Source organism: Pristis pectinata, chromosome 7 (genome assembly GCF_009764475.1).
Source record: "Pristis pectinata isolate sPriPec2 chromosome 7, sPriPec2.1.pri, whole genome shotgun sequence".
NCBI classification, from domain to species: Eukaryota; Metazoa; Chordata; class Chondrichthyes; order Rhinopristiformes; family Pristidae; genus Pristis; species Pristis pectinata.
The window spans coordinates 76,663,765-76,691,223 of record NC_067411.1 but is presented as its reverse complement, the minus strand read 5'-3'; the positions used below and the strand labels follow the sequence as shown (position 1 = coordinate 76,691,223).

The 27,459-nt window shown below is 38.2% G+C and overlaps 1 protein-coding gene across 1 annotated transcript in view; it reads left to right on the top strand.

The window, feature by feature from the left end:
• cep78 (centrosomal protein 78) overlaps window positions 1-21,151 on the top strand; it is a 74,472-nt gene extending 53,321 nt beyond the window's left edge. The window contains 7 exon segments of the mRNA XM_052019161.1: window positions 1,618-1,741; window positions 5,395-5,437; window positions 7,012-7,158; window positions 9,601-9,678; window positions 14,146-14,312; window positions 17,955-18,090; window positions 18,369-21,151. Coding sequence (XP_051875121.1) covers window positions 1,618-1,741; window positions 5,395-5,437; window positions 7,012-7,158; window positions 9,601-9,678; window positions 14,146-14,312; window positions 17,955-18,090; window positions 18,369-18,923 — 1,250 coding nt within the window. The 3' untranslated portion in view covers window positions 18,924-21,151.
• The last annotated feature ends 6,308 nt before the right edge of the window (window positions 21,152-27,459 follow it).

Below are 27,459 nucleotides of genomic sequence, written 5' to 3'. Positions count from 1 at the left end.
TGTTGTTTCCAAATTTACCATAACAAACTCATGACACATGCCTTTGTACTTTGCTTTATTCAGAGTAAAGTCCCAGGTTTCAGATGGAACTAAATCACTTTTACTCGTCATATAAAATCCTGTTATGATTACAGTTCCTTGAAGTCCCTTAACTATCAGGTTGTCAAGAACCTTTTCTCATTACACAATACTAGATCTAAAATAGCCTGTTCCCAAACTGGTGTTTCTATATACTGATGTAGAAAAACATTTCTTGCACATTCCCTAAATTCATCCTCCATTCTATTTGGTTTGCACGGTCTTTGGTTTGATAAGGTACGAGGACATGTCCCATTCCACCCTGCAGAAGATGCCTGCAGTTTAGCAGCAGCTGGCAAATCCATCCTGTCGGTCTCCCCAACACTCATTTGTATGTACTGGGTGTCCATTAGTCGGGCGTTTGTAACCTGGGGCGGATCTGTATGTCAATCCAAGGCTCCCAATGCAATTACATTCATCTCTAATTTCCTGATTAATGCTCTGTCCCTCATTGCCACTGTTGTCTGGGGCTCTATATCCAAATCCCACCAATGTTTTTATCCTTTACGGTCATTAGCTACATCCAAACTGATTATACTTGATTTTATGAACAAACATTCTTTTTTATCCATCTTTATCCCATTATTTAAAATCAGGGTTACCCTGCTTCCTTTCCTATTTTGCTTACTACTTCTGCAGGTTAAGGATTCTGGAATATTTAATTCAAACCGTGGTTACTTCGTAATGGCAGTTAGATTATTCCCATTTTCTGCCATTAGTTCGTTGGTCTTGTTCCAAATGCCATGAACATTTGGGTAAAAAGCCTTGTGTTTTCTCTTTATCACATTATCCTGCTCCAACCCTCATTGCTGTAAGGATTTGAGGGGATGTGAGAAAAATGCTGGAGATGGTAGTCAGGAGACCATCACATTTAAACAGTGTGCTTAGGTGTGTACTTGGAGAGCTGTAACCTGCAGAGCTGTTGGCCAAGTGCTGGAACGTATGATGAGGATGGAGAGCACTTCTTTGACTGACACAGACTCAGTGGGCTGAATGGCTTCTGTGTCATAAACATTGAATGATAGTAAGCTGTAAACAGGCCATCACAATAGTCTGGGGGTGAGGCATCAGGATTGATCTCGTGTTGTCTAATCAGTCCTTGTGGTTTAACCCACAAGACATTAGGGGCAGCTGGCCTTCCAGGGCGTTAGGACTCCCAAGGCCACAATTAGCCGTATCTGGCCTATTGTATTCATCAGGTTTAGATGGTGATTCTATGAGTATTGAAACAAGGAGAAACTACAGAGAAAGAAAATTCATTACAAAGAATGTCTAAGGTTTCATTACATATAGTACTATATAAATTAAATCTTTCACCAGATGAATAAAATTATTCCTTCTCTTTTGGGATAGGGTCAGAATGCAAGAACAAATCTACCAATCCTATGACCTGTATCTGGGCATGATGTCCTTGTCCTATCTCCACAATGTATTACCTGTTGTGATCACAGGATTGTTAATTGATTCATTTGTTCACATATTGTTGGTTTATGTAATTCAGTAATTGGATTGAAAGTAAAAGTCAATTTTCTGTTTGAGGTACAAGGAAGATTGGAGAGAATAAGAGTGCTGCTGTCTCTTCAGATTTTATCCCAGAGCCAATGCGACCAGGTGCAGAAGGGTATGTGCCTTGGCGTACTGCAGCACGTGCAAATCGATTCAGGTAGTATATTTTATAGGATGTTTGTTTATTTTGTGACTGTCTTTTTCTTCTTTTTTTCCACTCATTAATATTCATTGGAGCTCATCAAATTGGATGTGTCACGAACCAGCAACAAAAGAAACACACTGAGCATGATTCAGTGTTAAAAACTATTTTATTAATTACTACTTATGATAATACGTAAAATAAAAGTAAAAATGTTAGTATGTTAGAATTCAAACATGTTAAACCTCGAACGTTAACCCCAAAACTAAACTCGTTGTGTGTGTGTGTGACAAAGTCCAAAACTCCAAGTTCCGGAATGGTTCTTAAAGTTCAGTTCCGCAAGCCATAAGGTGAAACATGAGCAAGGGCTTCTTCAACAACCACCGTTGTCAGAAGATAAGACGTAGATGTAGGGAAACATAGAGAGAGTAAATACGAAATCCAAATGTTCCATGATGGAACCCAAACGACACTCCAGTGTTTACTCGGTAGTGACTTCCTCACCCCGAAAAGCATCCGAATCGTGGTCGTCCACACATAAATACCTGTTTCCTTCTACAGGTCAGCAATAAAGTGAACTCCACCGGATTACTTCCAACTTCCATACATGGATTTCAGTGGCAGACACAGTTATTGTTTCTCATCCATCGATAGAGAAAACTAGCAGGCTGGTGTCTCTCTCCCTTCTCTCTCTCTCCTGCTTCTTCTTCTTCTTCAACAACGTCATTACATCCTTTATCTTCTATTGATGTAAGCACGCCCCACACACACATACACACACACTCTCTATCTTAAAGGGACTTTCACTGAGTCCGTAACAGATGTTATCAAAATATCCCTGGTCTCATATTAGTGTTCCATTGTAATGGGTCAGGTACAGATAGTGCTGAGGCATCATTTGAATTCAGTTGTCATGTGAAATTTGAACTTTAATCCCCATCTCCACCCATCTGTGTTGTTCTTTCTTTTTAAAAAAGGTGGTGCTCAGTATGAGGAGTGTTTCTGCTCTGATGTAGAGCTTTTCCATTCAGATCATAAATCACATCAAACACCCTTGGTTCTTCTAATGCTCACGTAATCCAAAGACTTTGACAGTTTCTTTAAGCTTCTATTTTTATTCATTTAAAATAGAATTTAATTTAGATTTTTTTTCAAGGCACTTTACCAGTTTAATTGAAGAAAAAAGGTGCTAAGACAAACAAAAGATTTTAAGGATGACCAATTATTTGGACAAAAGGAGATTTTAAATGTGGAAATAAATATTTTTGGAGACAATGCCACATATGAAATACCACACTTCAATCTTCACAGTTTTATAAGAGACTGAGATGAGATCCCAGAATTCAGCGGGTGTTGAAGAGCTATAGATGATTACCAAAATAGGCTATAAAGGAAATGAAAATACTGTAAATTTTTAGAATTTTTTTTATTTGGAGGCTTTAACGGTTAGGAAACCAATATGGGTAAGAGAGGACAAAGTTGATAGATGGGGCTTGGTGTTGGAAAGTTTTTTTTTGAAGGATCTTTCATCTATTAAATTGGAAGCTAGCCATGAGTCAAAAGCAGTCTGGCTAAACTAGAGACAGTGGCCGAGGGAGGTGGCTTAATCGTTGGCAAAGGTAACAGAGTTTGTTGTAATGGTTGAAGATACTGTTTCTGGCATTGTTCTTTTCCTGGAATTAGTACACTAACGTATTTTTTGTTTCCTTTTGAAGTTGTCACTTTTTACCTCTGATGGTTTGTTAACAAAATTAGAATGGATTTACTGGCATTACCTTTTTCCTATGGTTACTTTATAGATGCATTCATATTCCGAAGATACCAAAATTCTGCTGGCATATGATTTGTCGCTGTTAATGTCCTATACCTTGCACTCTCCTATGCTGTCATGTTGCAGATGTATAAAATTTGGTTCGGCCACGTTTGGAGAATTGTGGCCAGTTTCAGCTTCCTTAGCTATAAAAATCTATGTCTGCCTTTAGGGGAGTACAACAAAAGTTCACCAAACTGATTTCTGAGGAGAGATTGGGTCAACTGGGCCTGTACTTAATAAAGCTTAGAAGAATGAGAGGAGATTTTATTGAAACAATTTTCAAATAGGGCTCGATGGGCTGATGCAGGGAGGATGTTTACCCTTGATTGAGGGTCTAGAACCAGGGCTCGCAATCTCAGGATGGCATTTAGCACTGATGATAGAAGAAATTTCTTCACTTGGATTGTGAACCCTTGGAAATCTCCACTGTGGTATGCATTGGTGTCCAAATCGCTAAAAATATTTAAGGAGATAGAAAGATATTGCAGGTATGGGGAAAGAGTAGGTATAAAGATAGATGGGTATTGAATGATGAAGGAGTCCTATAGCCTACTTCTGCACCTATTTTACTATGTTTCCACAAATCAAAGTTTAGAGATTCCATGACTAAAGAAGTTCTTAGCTGATCTCATCTGAAGCATCACTTAAATTTTTTGTTACAGAATCCTGCTTGAATGTGATGGGGATGGTGTAGCTCCTAAAACTGTGTCTACATAGGGATGGTATCAGGCCTATTAGGGAGGTTAGCTGCAGTTGAGCTGGTTGCTTAAGTTTGTTGTTTTGGTTTATATATGAAGGATTGCAGCGTGGATGAAATATTTCTGCCTTTATAAAGTCAAAGTTGACTCTATTGTCATATGCACAGGTGCAAGGAAAAACTTGTACCGGCATCACAGACGCATAGCATTAGAGACACAACGTTTACAAGAAAAACCAAATTAAACATAAATTATACACAATTACACAAGAAGGAACACGATTAGAAAAAAATGTAGTACAAAGTGGTCAAGTATTGCTATCCTGAGGTAGTGATTAGGGTTGTGCAGGTTAGTTCAAGAACTGAATGGTTGAAGGGAAGTAGCTGTTCTTGAACCTGGTCGTATGGGACTTCAAACTTCTGTACCTCCTGCCTGGTGGTAGCTGCGAGAAGATGGCATGGCCCAGATGGTGGGGCTCTTTGATGATAGGTGTTGTCTCCTTGAGGCGTTGTCTCCTTGAGGCAGCGCCTCATGTAGATACTTTCAATGGCGGGGAGGGATGTGGCCATGACGTATTGGGCTGAGTCCACTATTTCTGTAGCTTCTTGCATTCCTGAGCATTCGAATCACCATAACAGACCATTAATCAACCAGTCAAGGTATTTTCAATAGTACATCTGTAGAAGTTTGGTAGAGTGTTTGTTGACATGGTGAACCTCCTAAATATTCTAAGAAAGTAAAGATGCTGGCACGCCTTCCTTATGATTGCATTTATGTGCTGGGCCCAGGACAGGTCATCTGATACGTTAATATCCAGGAATTTAAAGCTGCTGACCCTCTTCACCACCGATCCACCAATGTAGACTGGTGCATGTTAACCCTACTTCCCCTTCCTGAAGTCAACAATCAGTTCTGTAGTTCTACTGACGTTGAGCATGAAATTGTTGTTGCAGCATTAGTCAACCAGGTTTGCTAGCTCGCTCCTGTGCGCTGACTCATCACCACCTGTGATTCGTCCAATGACAGTGGTGATGTCTGGAGAACTAAAAACATTAATGTTTTCTGGAGAGGTGGGTATTGCTAATGACAAAATGGTAGGTATGTCTGTTTATCAATCTGTTTACATGATTTCTAATTGCTTTCCTTATTGTTAATAGGGGTATTCATAAGGATTCATCACTTCAAAATAAAGTGATTCAGGTAATGGAACAGCAGTAAATTACAGCAGTTCCTGTATTCTAAATATATATTTTAAAGTGCTTTGACTGCCTATTGTGCCCTGAAACTATTGTAAATTAAGATAATCAAAATCGACAATTAACTTCAGCAAACAAATGTTCTACCTCTCTCTCACAATGCCGCTAAGAGGTGTATGTTCTCAATATTAATGTTTTTATCACAGTACAAAGTATTATTGGATTACAAAAACGGCATTCTCCAAGTTAATGCAGATTTTGACAACATCTTGAAGTTAAAGTGCTTTTAAGTTAGAAATACACACCAAGGATTTTTATTGAGATAGACAAAGTGAATGTAGTGTCTAAACATCTGAAGGTATGGCTATTTGTGGTGGGGTGTGGAAAGAGTTCATGGAAAAGGGATTCAAGTCTGACAATTGGAAGTTTTGGGATGGATTTGTAGATAGAGAAAATTAAACAAGTATGAAGGATAAGCCCATGAAACAATGTAAGCATAATGAAAAGGACAAAGACTAATGAGGGTCTGTGAACCAATGTACCTCTGATTACAGGGATGAAAGGGGAATGGGTCCTGATGTGCAGTAATTTATGGCAGCAGCATTTTGTAAGAACTAGTTTCTTGACTCTGAATGGGAGAAAGCTCAAGCCAACAAATGAATAGCTCATTCTGCAGATTATAGTGGCATCAGCGATGATCTTTGAGGCAGCTGTTCTGAAGTGATTTTGTTATAATAGACGTAAATGGTCCTCATAACCAAAAGGAAATGTGTTCAGAAATTCAGCTTGGGGTTGAAGTGGACAAAATAATGTTTTCTTGACTAGGGTCAGGGAAAGGAATGGAATTGCAGAAGAGATAGGTGGTTGTTGATGAGGGTTGATGAGGATTAATGAAAGCGTCAATCTTTTTCATGAAAACGTGGAGTAAAATTGCAGTTCATCCAAGACTGGATCATAACACTGCCTGTTTTTTTTGGTTTGATTTTCTTTCATACTATTATTTCTAAATTTTCATTTTAACTTCTCTGTTCATTCAATTACTTTCACATGTTAAGCCTTTTATATGTTAAGCCTTTTTCTTAATCATAATGATTAGGAAGCTGTGGCTAAGCATGAATTGCCATATTGTTTGCATTTCCAGTAGTTTCTAATTTACTTTGAGCATTTATCCAGTAAATAATTGGCCAGCACAAAGCAATTTGAGTTGCATACAGCGAACGAGATAGAGCACAACTCCTTTTATTTTGCCCCAGCAAAATTTTCCTTAATTGCAATGGGTAACACAGAGAATTTTTTGCAGTATGAATTGGATTTGAATTATATGTTAATCTCTAATTATTCTGAACTGTAAATTAATATTTCTTAAAATGGGACTATAGCTTGTTTGTTCAACAGTTTCATTTACCTGGCCGTAGTACAGAAACAAAATTGTATTTTTTTTAAATTGAACACCAAAATTTAGGCCTCCTTGTAGCAATTGTGTTGTGTAAGAACAAAAAAATTAATGGCACTATCTTGTTGATAATTACTTCCTTTGAGTCAATAGTTATACTAAATTGTCAATTCTTTTAAGTGCAGGCTAGCAGTCCAGTGAAGGTAACATTGGAGAGTGCATCATCTTCAGATACTGATGAAACGATCTATACTCCTGAGCAACTGTTGCAAATGAGGACTGTGGGAGATTCATCTGAAGCAATCTCATTGAAGCAATATAAACGCTTAAAGGTATTGGCATATCTGAAATCAAGACTTCAATTATTCATACACTGGGAGAAAACTTTCCTCGTCCAGATATTATAGTCACTGTTTTTATTCCGTGCTTATATTATTCATTACATTATTATTGATGCAGATTATAGAATATTTTTAACTTTTAGAAATATGCAGAGAATTTGCTGTACACTAAAATTGAGCCATGTTAAGATTTTATTGCTTACAAAGCTACCTATGCTCCTTAAAAGCTAGTACTTAGTTTCTGTTTTGGAAATGAAACCCTCAAAAGAACTCGGGTACTTTGTGCTATTTGTAAATGTTTTTCAAGAAAGTTGCTCTATGCCATTTATTGAAATATTAAATGCATTTTGTACTGTAAATTTATGATCAGAGAATTAAATGGATTGCAATACAGCACAAATGTTTTTTGTTACAAACGAGTTGCTAATTTATCCCACTTTAGATTCATGTTTTGAAAGCATTTGCTCACATGACATCAGAGACAGCAGTTGCCAAGATACCCCAATTAGCTTTTGCATGTGAATGTTGGCAGTCTGTTCATTTGCTGACTGCATTTAGCTTTGTACCTGTACATCCTGGCACCCACATGTACTTTGGAGCCAGGGTCACTGGATGGCTATTGGATTATAGAACTGAGGACAGGAAATGGCATACAGAGCTTTGAATGTAACGTGCGATATTTGTGTTGGAATTTATGTAGGCAAGAACTAGAGAATCCAGCTGGCAGAACAGTTAACACTAAACTTTGAGGTAACGAATTCAGAAGATAAAGATGCATGGGGTCCAGGGTGAATTGCAAGTTTGGATTTAGAACTAGCTTGCACGTAGAAGACAGAGAGTAAGGATGGAAGGCTGTTATTCTAGCTGGAGGTCCGTGACCAGTGGTGTTCCATCTGTGCTGGGACCTCTGTTGTTTGTGTTATATATCAATGATTTGGATGAAAATGTAGATGGGTAGGTTAGAAAGTTTGCAGATGACACCAACATTGGTGGAGTTGTGGACAGCGTAAAGGACTATCAAAGAATACAATGGGATATAGATCAGTTACAGTGAAGTGGCAGATGGAGTTTAATCCGGGCAGGGGTGAGGTGTTGCACTTTGGGAGGTCAAATGAAAGGAGAAAGTATACGGTTAATGGTTGGCCCCTAAGTAGTATTGGGGGTACAGAGGGATCTTGGGGTGCAGGTCAATAGTTTACTAAAAGTGGCTACACAAATGGGTAAAGTGGTAAAGAAGGCTTATGGCATGCTTGCCTTCATTGGTAAGGGTGTTGACTATAAGAGCAAGGAAGTCATGCTGTAGCTATATAAAACTTTAGTTAGACTGCACCTGGAGTATTGCATGCAGTTCTGGTCACCCCGTTACTGGAAGGATGTGGAGACTGGAGAGGGTGCAGAAGAGCTTTACCAGGATGCTGCCTGGATTAGAGGGTGTGAGCTATAAGGACAGGTTGGACAAACTTGGGTTGTTCTTCCTAGAGCAGTGGAGGCTGAGGGGAGACCTGATAGAGGTTTTTAAAATTATGAGAGGCATAGATAGGGTAGACAATCAGAATCTTTTCCCTGGTAGAAATGTCAAACACCTGAAGACATGCTTTTAAGGCTAGAGGAGGGAGGCTTAAAGGCAACGTGAGGGGTAAGTTTTTTTACGCAGAGAGTGGTAGGTGCCTGGAATAGGTTACCGGGGTAGTAGTGGAAGCAAGCAGTTTGATGGAATTTAAGAGGCTTTTAGATAGACACGTGAATATGAAGGGAATGGAGGGATATGGATGATACACAGGAGGAGGACATTTAGTGTAAATTGGCATCAAGATCAGTACAACATCAAGGGCCAAATGGCCTGTCCAGTGCTGTACTGTTCTTTGTTCAAAAGATACGAATATTAGTCTGAGAAGCAAAAGGGAAGGCAAACAGAATCCGTTGCAGAGCTTGGATTTTCTCTCAAGAGCAGGGTGAGGTCTTTGGTTGTCCTGGTTGAGGTAAAGGAACGTGTGGTTTATCCAGGATTTGATTTTGATGGGTTGCTGGACAGGAAAGTAAAGGATACAGAATTAAGCCTAATTCTGGACGAGTAAAACTGAATGTTACCAGTGCATATAGGAGTTATTTCCATAACTGGTTGGTGATGTCCAAGTATGATTTATTAACTTGGGGCAAAAGAAGCTGAGAAAACAACTGAGTTTAGCCTTGATTAGATGACCTGCAAACTATTTATCAAATTATCTAACAGATACATCAATGTCTACAGTGAGGTAGCATTATTTCTTTATCCACCGCTTTGGGGGAAACCCAAACTACCAATTTGAGTATCTAAATTATCTTCATCTCTTGATGCCTTCAAGACCTATAAACTTGTTCATTGAACTTCTTAAATTTTACATTCCTTATCATTGAACAGAATATTCAAGAATCAGTTGCAACATTTTTTTTCAGGTGGAACTGGAGGAATGCCATTTAAGACTGGAGGAAGAAATGAGAGCTCGTACAAAAGCTGATGCTCGATTAATGGAGGTAATGGGAAAGTGAAATTTTTTTGTGTCCCCTGGTAGAGTACTTTGTAGTTAATTTAGCATGATTGGAGATTGGAATTTTTAATTGTTTTCTTTAACGATGCATTTGGTAATTAGCTTGTAAGTGAAGAATTGCAAAATCATCAGGGATGTGCATAACAAAGGAGTTGCTACAAAGATTGGGCACAATTTCTATACTTGTGATACTTGTTTCATTTTGTCTCCTGTCTTAAGGCCACAGCGGTGCCAAGTATTATGAATTTGGAATTTCTTTTTGTGACCAATTTGTAATCAGACTCCATTCATTTTCAGGACACCAGGTTTTAAATATTTTACATTTGAATCCACTAACAGTAAACAGAATTGAATCAAACTTTTAGCTGTAGTTCCAGCATACTCAATGTTATATTCTAAGATTTATCCTCAATTCAGGATTCCACTAACTATACCATAATGATTCACAGTGAACTTGAATCAAAAGAAGTCTGCAATATGGTAATTAAATTCTATTAGGTAAGCAATTACAGTATGAGTCCAAAAGGGTTACATATACCTATAATACCATACCATGGTGGAAAGCCCAGCAGTGTTCTATGGTCACTTTAGACCCCATCAGTGGAACTTGAGGACATTTCTTAGGGAACATAATAGAGTTATATACTAAATATCCCACAGTGGATACATGCTAATGGGATAGCTTGGGACTAACACCGTGGTTGGCATAGACGAGTTGGACTGAAGGGCCTGTTTCCATGCTGTGTTACTCTATGACTATTAAAAGTGAAATAACTAAATATAGGATATGATTGACAGAGAATCAGAAAATAGATTTGGTGGATTTTAATAGGAAATTTTAACTGTGCCATGGTCACAAGTGCTGAGCCTCATGACTGAAAGTATTTAATTGAATGTTTTAATCTGGTAGGGAGGTTTAAGAAGATCATAGAATAAAAAGAATAGAATAAACAGCACAAAAATGAGCCATTCAATTCAACATGAAAGTGCTCGCATTTATACTCCATTGGCATCATCTCCCATTCCTTCATTGCTTTTAGCATTTATTTCTGTTCTCATTTTTCTGATTTACTGATAGGATTAGGAATCATCTCTTTAGCCTCCTTAGGCTATTTGACCTTGGTGAAATCATAGCTGATTTGCCTTTACCCTGTATTCTTCAATAAATTGGTTAGCAAAATTAATGTATAGTGGCATGCAAAAGTTTGGGCACCCCCAGTCAAAATTTCTGTTACTGTGAATAGCTAAGCGAACAAAAGATGACCTGATTTCCAAAAGGCATAAAGTTAAAGATGACACATTTCTTTAATATTTTAAGCAAGATTACTTTTTTTATTTCCATCTTTTACAGTTCCAAAATAACAAAAAAGGAAAAGGGCCCGAAGCAAAAACTTGGGCACCCTGCACGGTCAGTACTTAGTAACACCCCCTTTGGCAAGTATCACAGTTTGTAAATGCTTTCTGCAGCCAGCTAAGAGTCTTTCAATTCTTGTTTGGGGGATTTTTGCCCATTCTTCCTTGCAAAAGACTTCTAGTTGTGTGAGTTTCTTGGGCCATGTTGCATGCACTGCTCTTTTGAGGTCTATCCACAGATTTCCGATGATGTTTAGGTTGGGGGACTGAGGGCCATTGCAAAACCTTCAGCTTGTGCCTCTTGAGGTAGTCCATTGTGGATTTTGAGGTGCATTTAGCATCGTTATGCTATTGTAGAAGCCATCCTCTTTTTCCAGATTTTCCTGCGTCCTCACCACAAAATTCAGCATCAGAGGTTTGCAAAGGAACATCTAAACAAGCCTGATGCAATTTGGAAACAAGTCCTGTAGACTGATGAAGTTAAAATAGAACTTTTTGGCAGTATGTTTGGAAAAAAAAGGGTGCAGAATTTCATGAAAAGAACTCCTCTCCAACTGTTAAGCATGGGAGTGGATCGATCATGCTTTAGGCTTGTGTTGCAGCCAGTGGCATGGGGAACATTTCACTGGTAGAGGGAAGACCAGCAAATACCAGCAAATTATGGAAGCAAACATCACACCGTCCGTACAAAAAAAAAAGCTGAAGATAAAAAGAGGATGGCTTCTACAACAGGATAACGATCCTAAACACACCTCAAAATCCACAATGGACTACCTCAAGAGGCACAAGCTGAAGGTTTTGCAATGGCCCTCACAGTCCCCCAACCTAAACATCATCGAAAATCTGTGGATAGACCTCAAAAGAGCAGTGCATGCAAGACGGCCCAAGAATCTCACACAACTAGAAGCCTTTTGCAAGGATGAATGGGCGAAAATCCCCCAAACAAGAATTGAAAGACTCTTAGCTGGCTGAAGAAAGCGTTTACAAGCTGTGATACTTGTCAAAGGGGGTGTTACAAAGTACTGACCATGCGGGGTGCCCAAACTTTTGCTTTGGGCCCTTTTCCTTTTTTGTTATTTTGAAACTGTAAAAGATGGAAATAAAAAAGTAATTTTGCTTAAAATATTAAACAAAAGTGTCATCTTTAACTTTATGCCTTTTGGAAATCAGGTCATCTTTTACTCGCTTAGCTATTCACAGTAACAGAAATTTTGACCAGGGGTGCCCAAACTTTTGCATGCACTGTAGTTTGTGTTGACAAATTAATATGGCAGATTATGGTTAATTGATTCTGAAAGAGAAAAACTCCCAACTCAAATCTCCAAACTAAAAGAACACAGAACGAATTGTAAAGTAATAAGCTGATCTCATTGAAAGTTAACAGTTGATCTGATAGAAAATGCTATTTGCTGAAGAGAGTACCAAACTTCTACCAGTATAGAGGTTAAGTCTCCAAATACTCAACTAGCCCTCTTTCCTCTTGAAAGACTCTAAGCTATTTGTCTCACCTACTTCCTGTGATAGGGAATTCTACGCTCAAAATACTTTAAGGAAAGAAATGTGTCTGTATTTCTCTGGATTTCTTAACTGGTCTTTAATTTAAGACCATCCCCCCTCGATTTGGATTTTTTTTCACAAGGTGAAACGTTCTTGTGCAACTTACTTTTCATTTTAGACTTTCAGTTTTCCTCCAAGTCTTTTTCTTTCTAAATAAATAAAGACTGAATGTGTTCATTCTTTCAAGATCAGCCAAAATTAGTTTCCTATTTCCTCAGAAGCAGGCCATTTCTGCCCAACTTGTCATCCAGCTCTCAGAGCAATCCCATATCCCACTACTTTTCTCTCTAATCCATTCTCCCCCTATTCCCATCAACTCACCCCAGCTTTACCACCAGGGTCAATTTACAATATCCAGTTAATCTCCTGACATTTATGTTTTTGGGATGTGGGAGGAGACTGGAACTCCTTGGGGAAACCCATGTAGTCACAATGGTGCAAACTCCACTCAAAGCCAGCACTGGAGGTCAGGATTGAACCTAGGTTGCTGGACCCGTGAGGCTGTGCCACTGTGCCGCCCTAATGTTTTCAAAAAAATGTATTGATTTTTGATGGAATGAAATTTGAAAATACTCCTTCCAATCCAATCTGGTTTATGGTTTTGCTGCAGTAGAAATGTGGCTCTCATTAGCAAGTGATCTACTTTTCATGTTATTTTTAAGGAGAGTTATAGCTGTTGACTTTGAACCCTACCCAGGGTAGGACTTGTACAAGGATGTTCAGGCCCTGGGGAGTGTTGTGGAACAGAGACCTAGGAGTACAAGTACTTAGTTTGCTGAAAGCGGTGTCACAAGTGGACAGAGTAGTGAAGAAGGCATTTGGCACGCTGGCCTTCCTCGGTCAGGGCATTGAGTAAAGGAGCTGGGATGTTATGTTGCAGTTTTACAAGACGTTGGTAAGATCGCACTTGGAATATTATGCATAGTTTAGGTCACCCTATTGCACGAAAGACATAATTAAACTGGAAAGAGTGCAGACAAGATTTACGAGGATGCTACCAGGACTTGAAGGACTGAGTTGTCGGGAGAGTCTGGACATGCTAGGACTTTATTCCTTGAAACATCAGAGATTGAGAGGTGACCTTAGAGATGTATAAAATCATGAGGGGAATAGATTGGGTGAATGCACATAGACATTTTCCAGTGAAGGGGAGCTAATGACTAGAGGGCATAGGTTTAAGGTAAGGGATGAAAGATTTAAAAGGGTCCTGAAAGGTAACTTCACTTCCTCTGGCAGCTCGTTCCATATATGCACCACCTTCTGTGTGGTGAGGCAGGTACAATAACAGCATTGGATAAGTACATGAATATGTGTTTTTTTTTGAGATATGGCCAAGTACATGCTAATAGGATAGCTTGGGACTAACACCATGGTCGGCATAGACGAGTTGGGCTGAAGGGCCTGTTTCCATGCTATGTTACTCTATTTCTATTAAAAGTGAAATAACTAAGTATAGGATATGATTGACAGAATCAGAAGATAGAATGATATCTTCCATGTTTGGCACAAGTTAGTTACTCGGTCATTGTTTATCTTCCTGTAGCTTGAGGTTGAGAATACTCAGCTTCGGAACATCAATGTATCACTGTCTGATGCTCTGCATACACAATCAATAACGGGTACCATTCTTGAGGATGAAGGTGTGCTTGAAAGCATTGAAGCTTCTTTTCGGAAATTTCATGCCTTCTTAGATCTCTTAAAAGATGCTGGGTAAAGTAGTGCTTTCTTTCTTGTATTTCCCTTTGTTTCATAAAACTTATGTTTGAAGAGTTGCAGTGCCAGTGCCATAATGTGACCATGCTTGTTATGCCAATATATTTTCACAGTATAATTTAATTCATTCCTTAATTACTGACAGTTCTGATTACATACGCTTGCAATCATATTACCAAGTAGTTTAATTGATGAAGACCAAATATCTGTTGCATCTGATCTTGCCAATAACATATTTTAAAAACAAATTTGACCAGCAAGTATTTTTCACTCCTTTTTTTTCTTTCCAAATGTTTGAACTCTAAAAGCTGTGCCACAAAGTATGAATGTTTAAAACTAAAATCAACTAGCACACTTCTTGACTACTGAAAACCTTTAGGCAAAACATGTTATTAAGTAAGTCTTGCTGCCTTATTTTTGTTTCTTTCACCCATGGCCATACAATCTTCATTCAGGTAAATGGGCTTACAGATTCTGCGTCAGGTCTAACCTAGGCATCACCTGGTACGTGACTGGCAGAGCTTGATCTGTATATTTGGAACTTCGTCATTTGTGTCTGAGTCCGAAAAATTAGTAGCACCTACATTGAGAAATGTCAGTCATTCTATGTGGAGGTGCTTGTGGGACCCAGCTGACACTGATTCTGAGGGATTGGAGCTAGAATTTAGCAATTGTTACAAACCAGCAACAAAAGAAACACTGGAGTCATGTGATAAGTATTAAAAACTACTTTATTAATAACTACTTATGATAAGAAAAATAAAAGTAAAAATGTTAGAAGTAAAAATGTTAAACCTTGAACATTAACCCCAAAACTAAATTCGTCGTGTGTATGTGGCAAAGTCCCAAACTCCAAGTCCAGGAATGGTTCTTAAAGTTCAGTTCCGCAAGCCATAAGGTGAAACATGAGCAAAGGCTTCTTCAACAACCACCGTTGTCTGAAGATAAAACGTAAATGTAGAGAGAGCATAGAGAGTAATTACGAAATCCAAATGTTCCACGATGGAACCCAAACAACACCTCAGTGTTTACTCAGCAGTGACTTCCTCACCCCGAAAAGCATCGGAATCGTGGCCGTCCACACAAATACCTGTTTCCCTCCTCAGGTTAACGACCAAGTGGACTCCACCGGATTACTCCAAATAATCCATACGTGGATTGTAGTAACAGAATCAGTTATTGTTTCTCATCCATCGACAGAGAAAACTAGCAGGCTGGTCTCTCTCGCTCTCTCTCTGACTGACTTCTTCAACCACGTCATTCCGTCCTTTATCTTCTGTTGACGTAAGCACGCCACACACACACACACACACACCACTATGCTCTATCTTAAAGGGACATTCACCAATAGTAACCTAGTCCGTAACAATTACTTTCCTGTCTCCAACATTCCTTCATCAAACAGCCTTTAAAATCTGATTGGCATTATGTTCTTCTTTACATTCCTGTCACTTCCATTTCCTGAAGGAGTAAACGTGAAACAGTTTGCTCTCTGGAACACATTTTGAATTAACTTCCTCTAGCTTTTTTGTTTCCTCACACAAGAAATAAAATTTATAATATAAATTGCACTAAAATATCTCAAAGCTTACTTCAAGAAAGCATCCATGTCATCTGTAGTATTAGTCATACAGTGTGAAAACAGGCCCTTTGACCCTCCAAGCCCATGCAGCCATGAAGCACCAACCCACACTAATCATACACTAATCCTGTTCTTTTCTCCTTGCATTCCCATCAACATTATTTGTCAGCATTTTATTTGTCTACCTGCACTACACTTTCTCTGTAACTGTAACACTATATTCTGCATTCTGTTTTCCTTTTTACTACTTGGATGTATTTATGTTTGGAATGATCTGTCTGGATGGCATGCAAAGAAAAGCTTTTCACTGTATTTTGGTACATGTGACGATAATAAACCAATTCCAATTTCCCCCAAATTCTACCAGTCACCTACACACTTGGGGCAATTTACAATGTACTTATTAACCTACCAAGCTGCACGATTTTGGAATGTGGGAGGAAATCTGAACACCTGAGGGAAACCCATGTGGTCATAAGAACTCATCAACTCCACATAACACTGGAGGTCAGGATTGAACCGGGATCGCTGGAACTATGAGGCAAAGGCTTTATTAGCTATGTCACATTGAGAGGAACTTCTGGCCTTAAAGGTTTTCTTTTTGTCTTGGAACTTGGGCTTGTCTTTTAATTTCTTGTCACAGCTAGGCTTGTTTAGTTGGAAGTTCATTTTTGACATTTTTTGGCCTTCATCAACATGCAATCTGAAAACCCCTTAACACTGTATTGCTCTCTGTTGTGTGTATATGTGATTTTAAGACAGCATGCTTTGAAAGTGCTTGCTAATACTTAGTTATTTCTGGTAGAAAGAAACTTCCATCATTATGTCATGCGTTAGTTCATTTCCAATCTCTATGAATAAATGATGGATGAGTGAGTACTGATATATTATAAGTAAAATTACATATTTATTTAGAATTAATCTCAGCAATTTATACTGCAGTCCGATCAGGGAGGAAGTAAAACTAACAGTAGGAAAGCCAAATGCTACATTTCACTTTTCTGGTTTGTTCATAAAGTCGTAGGAAAAACTGCATATTTTCAGCAGGCATTGAGCTGTCCTTTATCTTAACATTTTATATCATAAGTTTATAGTTGAGATTGAAATGATAATGTAGAGTATTCAAACTGCACACTGTGCAATAAACCATCAACAATGAAAACGATAAAACATAATCAGAATTTCACAAAGCTGTAGCTGATGAGAAGAGAAATGGTAAATGGTGTAGAGTGTATATATAAAATTTGGATACATTTTATAATCTTTTGTGTGCTGTTAATTTGCCTAATTTAAGTGAATCGTAGTGTACAGAAATTGTGATCTGGAAACTTGGCTTTCAGAATATTGTGTGTCTGCACATGACCATTTATGTGCTGCCTTGCTATTTGCTATTCTGATGTTTGTATGTAGCAGGGAGTTGTAAGGACTACCCTGCACTTCCATTAGTGGTTACCTTGTGACCTTTAGCAGGTTCCTGTAAGGTTTCTGTTACCCTGAAATGAGGACTACATCAACTTTTAAAGGTTTCCAGAAGATAGCAACAATCACACACAAGGTACCCTGCTTCCAACTGTAAGAACAAAGGAAAATTGTTGACTGCAAAGATCAATTTTCTCACAATATCTGGACCATGTTTACCAATTAATTTCCTTTCCACAGCTCAAGGAAATGCTACTCTTCTTTCCTTTACTAATACTACTAAAACCTCTGACATAATGTAGAAACTCAGGTATTTGAGTTTTGACTATACTAGACATACTTCATGTAATCACTCTTCAAAGTCCTGTGTTCTGCTCCATTCACTGATGAATTATTAATTCCCTGCTTCTCTGAAGGTGAGCTCTAAATATCAAATAGTTATAATGATGGGCATCTGCCTTTTAATATTAAAATTATCTTGATACGGAAAACACAGGTTGAAGTGGAATTTGAGCAAAAGTGGATCTCTTGCCCAAATGTTCTTCTGGCCACAGAGGAATTGATTTTACACAATGCTGTATTGTTTCATACTATAAACGATAGACATATAATGTATATATACATATAATTTTTTGCAGTCTTGGGCAGTTGGCTGCTATTGCTGGAATAGACCAGTCAGACTTTGGTTCTCTGGGACAACCTCAGTTGTCATCTACAGTTGGAAATAATAAAACAAAAGATATCATACATCCAGAGGCACCACAAGCCACACAGGTGAATGAAGTTTACATTTTTAAAGCATGAACTTTTAATTAATGTATTTTAAGTTTTTAATGTTATGAAGAATTTCAATATTAATTCCATTTTGTTTCATTAGATTATTTAAATTCAGACAATTCTCAAGACACTTGAATTTCTACAGTAATCAAGATTTTTGGAATAAAAGTAGTTCTATTGAATTTTTATATTTTGAAGTACAGTAGCACAAAAGGTATCTTGCAAAAATTAGCTTTTATTATTTTCTATTATTCAGATGTCATTTTTCCCTTTAGCTTCATGCTGCAGATCAAGCCTTTTCGAAGCATTCTGAATCTGAAGTGATCCCCAACACAGCCACAAGTCTGTCCATTCATCTAACAAATCAATCAGCTGACCTCAACCACAAAAATTTACAATTTGTTCACTCAAACTGTGAGAGAGAATCTGGAGGTAAGTTTCAGAATTTAGAAGAAGTAATTGGACATAGTGATAAAACAGGCAAGCAACTTTCCTTGAGGATGAGTGGTCAACTACAAGAACAAGTAATGGCTCAGTTTTCAGGAAAATTGCTGGATCATTCAGAAGATGATGGGTCCACTGGTTCAGGCACATGTGACGCACACAGTGAGAGGAATCCTAACAGCAGAAAATCGAAAGATGTTGTGAAGAAAAATAAAAAACAAAGCCTTACTGTATTTGGTACTGATGGCTCTTTGATGCCAATGAGAGGGAATAAACATGAACAAATAACTAACAATGAAGAATTTTTAAAATGTGAATTAAAAACAAATAACACTGAAAATTTCCATTCCATTGAATCACACAATAAGGCAGATGGGGATTTTTAAAAGTTATTCTTGTACTTTGCCACTTTTTGAAAGTGGGTGATGTATTTAAGACATTTATTGGTCTGATCAATTTTTTGACATTTATATAGTGGCTGATAAGATCAAAATCAATCCTTAAATTTGCAGGCCTATCAACTTGCGTGAAGAAGCAACTTATTGTAAACAAGTACAAGCACCTGACACAAGGGCTAAAATTTCTTCACCTGTGTCTGGCCTAAATGTTATCTTCGGAATAGCATTAAATGAAAATATCGGAAGAACAATTGAAAGTGGGCTGATGGCCTCGTATTAAAGCTTTCAAAAAGAACTGATTTTAAATTTCCCACTTTCCCAACAGCAGTTAATTGGCATAATATGTTTTGTGGAGTTAAAGAAAAGCTGGCAGTAACTTAAGATCATTACCTAACCCTTCTGTGTCTTGTGCCTTCCCACCTTTTAGAATTCTTTCCCTGAGAAAATTTAGGCGAGGGTGGTGGATGGTGAGATCAACAGAATTGAGTCCCATGGTGAACTCTGCTTCACCAGACAATCCACAATAATACACCATTACTCTGGGTCCAGGATTTTATTTTACTTTCCACAGTAAACATGTACATGTTACATAACAAGATACATTTAATAATTACTAAATATATTATAAATTTTGAACATGTATTCAAACTCCTTCATAATTTCCTCCCTTCTGCCTCATTATCCCGTGTCGAGCAGAAGCTACGTCTCCATCTGCCCAGAACCCAGGATGTTGCATTATTAGTGTATGTTAATGTGTTGGCAAAGAAAGATTGACCACTTGTATGTTGTTTCTTTTACTTTCCTGCCCCTCCTGTCCTATCATTCTCATCCCTTGAACTTGAATTACAGCAGGGAAGAAAAATTGAATAAAGGAGGGAATTCAGACATGTAAACATCATATCTACTCAATTCATTTCTTTCCATTTTCCTGGGAAATTGCAATGGAAACAACTTTTATATGTGCATATCAGTTTTATAATTCATGTGAGATATTGCAAATCACAATGGAATTAAAACACTGAATATTTTCTGGAAGAAGTTTTATATAAAAACTAAATGATCAATTGGTTAGATTACTCTAGCTTGATATCAAAAGAGTGTAGTATCAAATTATATCATAAAATACTAATTCTGCTCAAAACAAGTGAATTTATTTTCCATTTTTTAATGTTTACTTAATCACTGTAAATAAAATTTGTCAGAACTAAAATTAAACATAATAAGCATGGTTCTTTATTTTCAAGATATTAACCTATTTCTGAGAACATATATTTGCAAATATTGATACTGAGTTTTAGTGAAGATATGGCTGTGTGTTCCTTGGAGTCACCACCTGCTACAATTTGTCAATGTATGGTTTTGGAGTGAATTGCTGAATAGACAAAAACTATTGACTGTGTCTTTATTCTCAAGTTTGGTTGCAGACTGCCAATCAAATTGTCAATGGTAGCACAGGGTTTAAAAGCAAAAATGCCCATTGGCTGTGATTAAAACCCTCCAGTAAAGAGCCTGCTAATATTGTAGTTTGTATTTGTCTGTTCATTTGTCACCTCTTAATTCAACTCGAAATGCAAGCTGGTTTATAATATAACACAGAATTAATTTTAACCTGCTTTGTGAGTGTGATTTTATTCATGCTTCAGATACTTTGAGAAGGAAGAAAATAGCATTTATTGATTTGAAGTTTCTACTTCAGTTAACTGAGCATTCCAAAATTCAACACGTGCTTTGTTTTAACTAAACAGAATATAATTTTTTATCTAATACTGATCCTCCCCAGCTTATGAATGCCTGACTTGTATACAGACCATACATATCCCAACAAGTGTTTGGGAGACTGGTGGGATGGGTTTGCCAGCTACTGTGGGGCTGTAGGCATCTTCTGTTGTGTGGGAACTCTTCTCGGCTGCATTTCCAACTTGCGAACAGTTTGGGTTACGAACAATTCACAGCAATGGAACCCTGCTGTAACCTGGGGAGGACTTGTAAGGGAGTATTTAACACCAATGGTTAACAAACAAATGAGTTTGATTTACCCTTAGTAAATTGATCTTCTGCATTTATGCAGTGGTAATTTCCATCTCATCCACTGTAACTTCAGTAGTTATGATAAACATGGTATACTTTGCTAATTTAAAAGACTGTTGTGAATTTTAGTTACTGGTTTACCATCATGTCTAATAATATGTCTTAACTTTGAAGGACATGGCAGATATTGTCAAATATGGCGGTATAATCTCTTTTAACATATCATATTGATGTAATATGGCATTGCACATCTTCAAATGTCAACACTTTAAAGACAATATGTGAATTTTTTTATTTGCGGTGCTCAAAATTATGGTTGGATTCGCCTTTGTATCCCAATTTGACATTCACAGGGCATAGAACACATGTCTGTGAAGACCCTGATGCCAATTTAAATTTAATTCCACCTGCCTACATGTGGTCTAGATCCCTGCATTTCCTGTTTGTTCACGTGCCTGTCTAAATTCCAATTGTATCTGCTTTCACCATCTCCCCTGGAAGCAGGACCCTACCACTCTGTCTCATAAATCTCCTTAAAGCTTCCCCTCTCTCATCTTAAAGCTATACCATCTAATATTTGATATTTCTACCCTGGGGGAAAAAGGATGGAATTGCAATCTATGCTTCTCATAATTTTCTATACTTCTATCAGGTTACCCATCAGTGTCTGGCAGTCCAGAGTAAACAATCCAAGTTTGTCCAACCTTGTACTCTTTAATCCAGCAAACATCCTGGTAAACGTCTTCTGCATCCTCTCCAAATTCTCCACGTTCTCCCTGTAATATGGCAACCAGAACTGCACACATTACTCCAAATGAGGCTTAACCAAAGTTTTATATAGCTACAATGTGACTTCCCAACTTTTATAATCGATGCCCCAACTGACGAAGGCAAGTATGCTGTATGCTGCCTTTGCTACCCTATCTGCTTTTATTGCTACTTTCAGGGAGCTACAGAATTGCACCCAAGGTCCATCTTGACATCAATGCTACTAAGAGACCTGTCATTTATTTGTATACTTTCCTCATACATTTGACTTCCCAAAGTGCAATGCCTCACACTTGTCCAGATTAAACTGTATGTGTAATTTCTCTGCCCACATTTCCAACTAATCTATATCCTGCTGTATTCTTTGACAGCCTTCCTCACTATCCACAACTCTGCCAAGTTTTTGTGTCATCTGTAAATTTATCAGCCCACCTACATTGTTTTTCAAATTATATACATCACAAATAACAGAGGCCCTAGCACTGATCCCTGTAGAAACCACTGGTCACAGATCTCCAGTCAGAATCACATCCCTCCACTTCTATGGCCGCCAATTTTGGATCCAATCCACCAAGATACCATGGATCCAATGTGTCTTAGTCTTTTGGATCAGCCTACTATGAGGGACCTTGTTGAATGTGTCACAGACTCAGTGAATGTCCCTTTAAGATAGAGTTAGTTGTGTGTGTGTGTGTGTGTGTGTGTGTGTGTGGCGTGCTTACGTCAACAGAAGATAAAGGACGTAATGACATTGTTGAAGAGGTCAGTCGAAGTCGAAGGAAGAGAGAGAGAGAGAAGGGAGAGAGACACCAGCCTGCTAGTTTCTCTATCGATGGATGAGAAACAATAACTGTGTCTGCCATTGAAATCCATGTATGGAAATTGGAAGTAATCCGGTGGAGTTCACTTTGTTGCTGACCTGTAGAAGGAAACAGGTATTTGTGTGTGTGGACGACCACGATTTGGATGCTTTTCGGGGTGAGGAAGTCACTACCGAGTAAACACTGAAGTGTCGTTTGGGTTCCATCGTGGAACATTTGGATTTCGTATTTACTCTCCCTATGTTCTCTACATCTACGTCTTATCTTCAGTCAACGGTGGTTGTTGAAGAAGCCCTTGCTCATGTTTCACCTTATGGCTTGCGGAACTGAACTTTAAGAACCATTCCTGGACTTGGAGTTTGGGACTTTGCCACACACACACACGAAGAGTTTAGTTTTGGGGTTAATGTTCAAGGTTTAACATTTTTGAATTCTAACATACTAACATTTTTACTTTTATTTTTCGTATTATAAGTAGTGATTAATAAAATAGTTTTAAACACTGAATCATGACTCAGTGTGTCTCTTTTGTTGCTGGTTCATAACAAATGCTTTACTGAAGTCAATGTATACAACATCCACTCCCCTTCTCTCATCAATCACCTTCTCAAAAAAAAACTCAAGTTTGTAAAACATAAAATCTCCTGCACAAAGCCAAGTTGACAATCCCGAATAAGTATTCTTGTAGAGGTGTGGGTAGATTCTATCCCTAAGAATCTTCAATAATTTCCCTACCACTGACATAAAGCTCACAGGCCGATAGTTTGCTGGATTATCCCTATTGCCCTTCTTAAACAAAGGAACAACTCTGGCTATTCTCCATTCCTCTGGGACCTCACCTGTGGTTAAAGAGGATACAAAGATCTCTGTCAAAGCCCAAGCAGTCTCCTCTCTTGGCTCTCAATCACCTGTGATAGACCCCATCAGGCCCTGGGGACTTATCCACCTTAATGTTCTTCAAGATCCCCAACACCATCTCCTCAATGTCAACATGCCGTAGAATATGAGTATTCCGTCCCTGATATCACTGTGCTCTGTGACCTTCTCCTTGGCGAATACTGATGCTCACCCACTTCTGGCTCCAGGCATAAATTCCCTCCTTTGAACTTGAGTGGTCCTACCCTTTCCCTAGTTACCCTTCTGTGTTTAACATGTATAAAATGCCTTGGGATTTTCCTTAATCCAACTCACCAAGGACATTTCATGGCCCCTTTTTAGCCCTCCTGATTTCCCTGTTTAAGTTCTTTCCTGCTTCCTTTATATTCTCAAGGGCACTGTTCGATTTCAACTTCCTAAATGTTGCATATGTTTCCTTATTCTTTGATTAAAGTTGCAACACTCCTCATCATCCAATGTTCTCTTGGGAACACGTTGGTTCTGAATTCCGACCAGCTGGCCTTTAAATGGCTCCCACGTGTGGCCTTACCTAATAACAGCTGCTCCCAATCTACTCTCTCCAGCTCCTGTCTAATACTGTTGTAATTAGCTTTCACATCTTGGACATTTCTTGTTACTGATTTGGTAACATCGTTCCTCTATTTAGTTTGATAATAAGCAATTGATGTATTGGAGTTAGGGTTACAGAAGTACAAATCGTAGAATGTATGCAGTCTTGTTAAGTTACTGCTGTTCTGCAGGTGAAAGGCTGAAATTAGAAGAGTCTTTGCTTTTTCTCGATTTCTCTTGAAGCTAGTGTCAACAACGTCGTGGACGATGTGAACACACAATTGTCAATTTTGAGTATGCCACCAGGTTTGAGTATTAAACAAAATCAGACCGCCTAGTTGTGCACGCTTTTTCACCAAGCCACACACATATAAAATGTAATTGCTAGAAGACTTTGGTTTAATAATTGCAAATAGAACAAATGCAAAGGTTTCTGGGTATGTTATGTTTTGAAACCAGGAAGTAAATTGCAGCATTTTCCTGCTTTCATGTGTTAGATAACGTGAAATTGTGCTCATTGCAAATTTCCAGAGGTACGACTGTCCAGTCCAGTTCTGCATTGAATATTTATAATTACTTTTGTTCATTCAAGAAAATCTAATGTAAACCAAGTGACAAAAATGCATGATTATTGTTGTATCAAAAGTGGAATTGGTAATTGTATCACATGATTGGCTACAACCTTTTTCTGTTAATTTTTAGGGTAGGTTTATGTATAAAGAAATGAATGTAACATTGTGAAGTGGCAAAAATTAATGTATGGAAATTGATATTGTCTATGTTTGAATCCTGAAAGATTATTCAATTATCTTGTGCCTAAACTATGAGTTTCAATGGGCTGTATTGAGGAAAGTACTGCTTTGTATTTGCATTAACTTTTGTGCTAACATTTAGAAACAGAAAATAATAATCTATTGTGATAGAATCTGATTCAATATCAACACTGAGAATCACTTTAAACTCAATAACTATTTTTTGCTATTTTTTTCTGGGACTACCATTAGTATGTACCTTTTAAGGAGTGGGAAAATAATGCACATGCCATATAACACTGGTTCCCAATCATTTTGAGTAAAATCCAGTGAACAATCTCTAAAATAGCCACATCAGCCTGCTCTTCAAAAACATCTATTGTCACAGGCTGCCGCTTTTAATGAATTCGATCTGCCCTGGGGAATTCTAGGCAGTTCTATACCAAGGGCAGCTAACATAAAAGTAATACTGTTTTTGTGAACTTTATAACCAAATGACCTCTATTACTGAAGCTTCATGGATATCCTGTAATCTTGCGTACACCAGATTGGGAACAACCATGAAGTTGTAAGCTTAGACGTGTATTAATTTGCTGAACACGTTGCTGCGGAAAGGTGCTAGTGGCAATTTCCTATCCAAAAAGGAAGCATATGTCTTAATAGTAGGTTTCAAAGAGGAATTATCAATATCTGTAAATTATCTGTTCAGAAGCAAGAGTCCAGAAGATGGAGAATTTCTTTTTGAAAACGGAACATCAGTCCTTCTCTGTCCCTCCCCACCAGCCCCTTGCAAAAAAAAACCATGATAGTGAAAAGGACAATTGGGCTTTGCTTTGTGTTATGAAACTGTACAAAATCAGCAATTACTTACAAAAGGGATTCTTTCCTAATTGCACATTTCTTCTGTCAACTTAGAGTACCATTCCCAAGAAATTCCAGTGCATCCAATAAATATTATACCTGCGGTCTAAGGTCTTAGATACAACTGGGCATTGCACATTTCCATGCCAGTTACAGTAAATCCGATCAGGACCCATGCTGTGTTTGGAGACGTGGGTGTTGGAGAAAATATGGATCTGTATGTAAGTTGATGGTGTGGGGGTGAGGGGGAAGATGGGGAAGCGGTAGGAAAAAAATATTGGGCTTGTGCCTTCATTTAGGGTAGGGATAGGGAGATGACATTGGGGTTGTTTGGGGTTGGAGAGGGTGTTGTAATGTGTGACATGATGAAAGATTGCTGAGAATCGAAGAGGGCTCAGGGTCATGGCTGAGAATCAGGGCAGTTAGGAGATAAGTGGTAGGAGGTGGTTGAAGATCAAGGTGGCCTTCATTTGAAGATTGGAATTTCTGAATTAAGAGTCTGGACCTCTTCCTTTAGGCAACAAGATCAGGAGTTGCAGCCATTCAGTGTAATGTTTGGGGCCCAGGGAGTGGTGCTGATGTTTGAAGGATCTTTCAGGAGAGGTCTTTCATGCATTGAGAAGGCCAATTTCTTCAGGAGTAACTGATCAACTAGGTTGTCCCAGGAGCAACTAATTTACTTTGCAATGCTCCCAGAGAGACATTTTATGGGGAATAATATCACTTCTGATGGGCAAGTGCACTGGGGCATAGATATGATTCAGTCTAAGAAGTGCTTGGTTGAATTTCCAAAATAATGTAAAATAGTTATTGAATTTCACTGGAAAAAATAACAAGTTTCAATTGTATAATGCTGAATGCAATATGGTCTATTTCAAAGTACTTTGAACATTTTCTTTTATTTTTAAGGTATTCTGAAGTCTAACATTTGCATTTTGTCTACATATAGTAATAATATGCATTAAAAAAACTGCAGAAGATTTTTTGGTTTACATTCCAATATCTAGAGCTCTTTGTTCACATTCAATAATGCTGTTGGAACCATAGTCACATAGGTATACAAGTAAAATGAAACATTTGCAAGGGATATTATTGTCTGAATAATTACGGTTGTATATTTCCTCACAGCACCCAGATTGGCAGAACTAAGCACATCGACTCAATTGGCAATCCTTGTTAAAAACAGCAACATTTTCATTACAAAAAATAGCAAAAACCTGCAGATGCAGTAAATCTGAAATACAGAAATGCATAGCAGGTCAGGCAGCATTTGTGGAAAGAGAAACAGTTAATGTTTCAGGTCTGGGACCCTTCATCAGAACATTTTTATTTCTACCGTTAATTTCAGTAAAATGGTCCAATTGGTGTTTCTCCAAAGCTCTAAGCGGTTAGAGGGCATGTGGCTCCGAAACAGAAAAGATGAAGAAAACCACAATGGCTCTGATTTTGTCCTTTATGGACTGTAAGTAATTTGGATGATGATACAAGGATTGACAATCCAACCCAGACTGTGTTTTATGTACCTGATTCCACTTTGCATTTCCAGCTTTGACGTATCAGCTCCAGAGCCAGCTTTCAGCTCAGAGTTTGCTTCCCTCCTAAAACAATGTTGAAAGTTGGGGCTAGTGGGGTCCTGCATGGTGATTGGTGTAAATGAATGTATTCTCACCATGTTCACTTTGGATATGATCTTAGGCAGAACCTCAGAGGCAAAGATGACTTGCTTTCACTCCAATTCTGAGGACGCTGATGAAGCCAATGTGGGATCCACAGTCTGGGATCCACAGTCTCTACCACAGGTAGAGCAAGTGATGTTTGATGAGATAGTTTGGTGGGTAGTATGGGAGT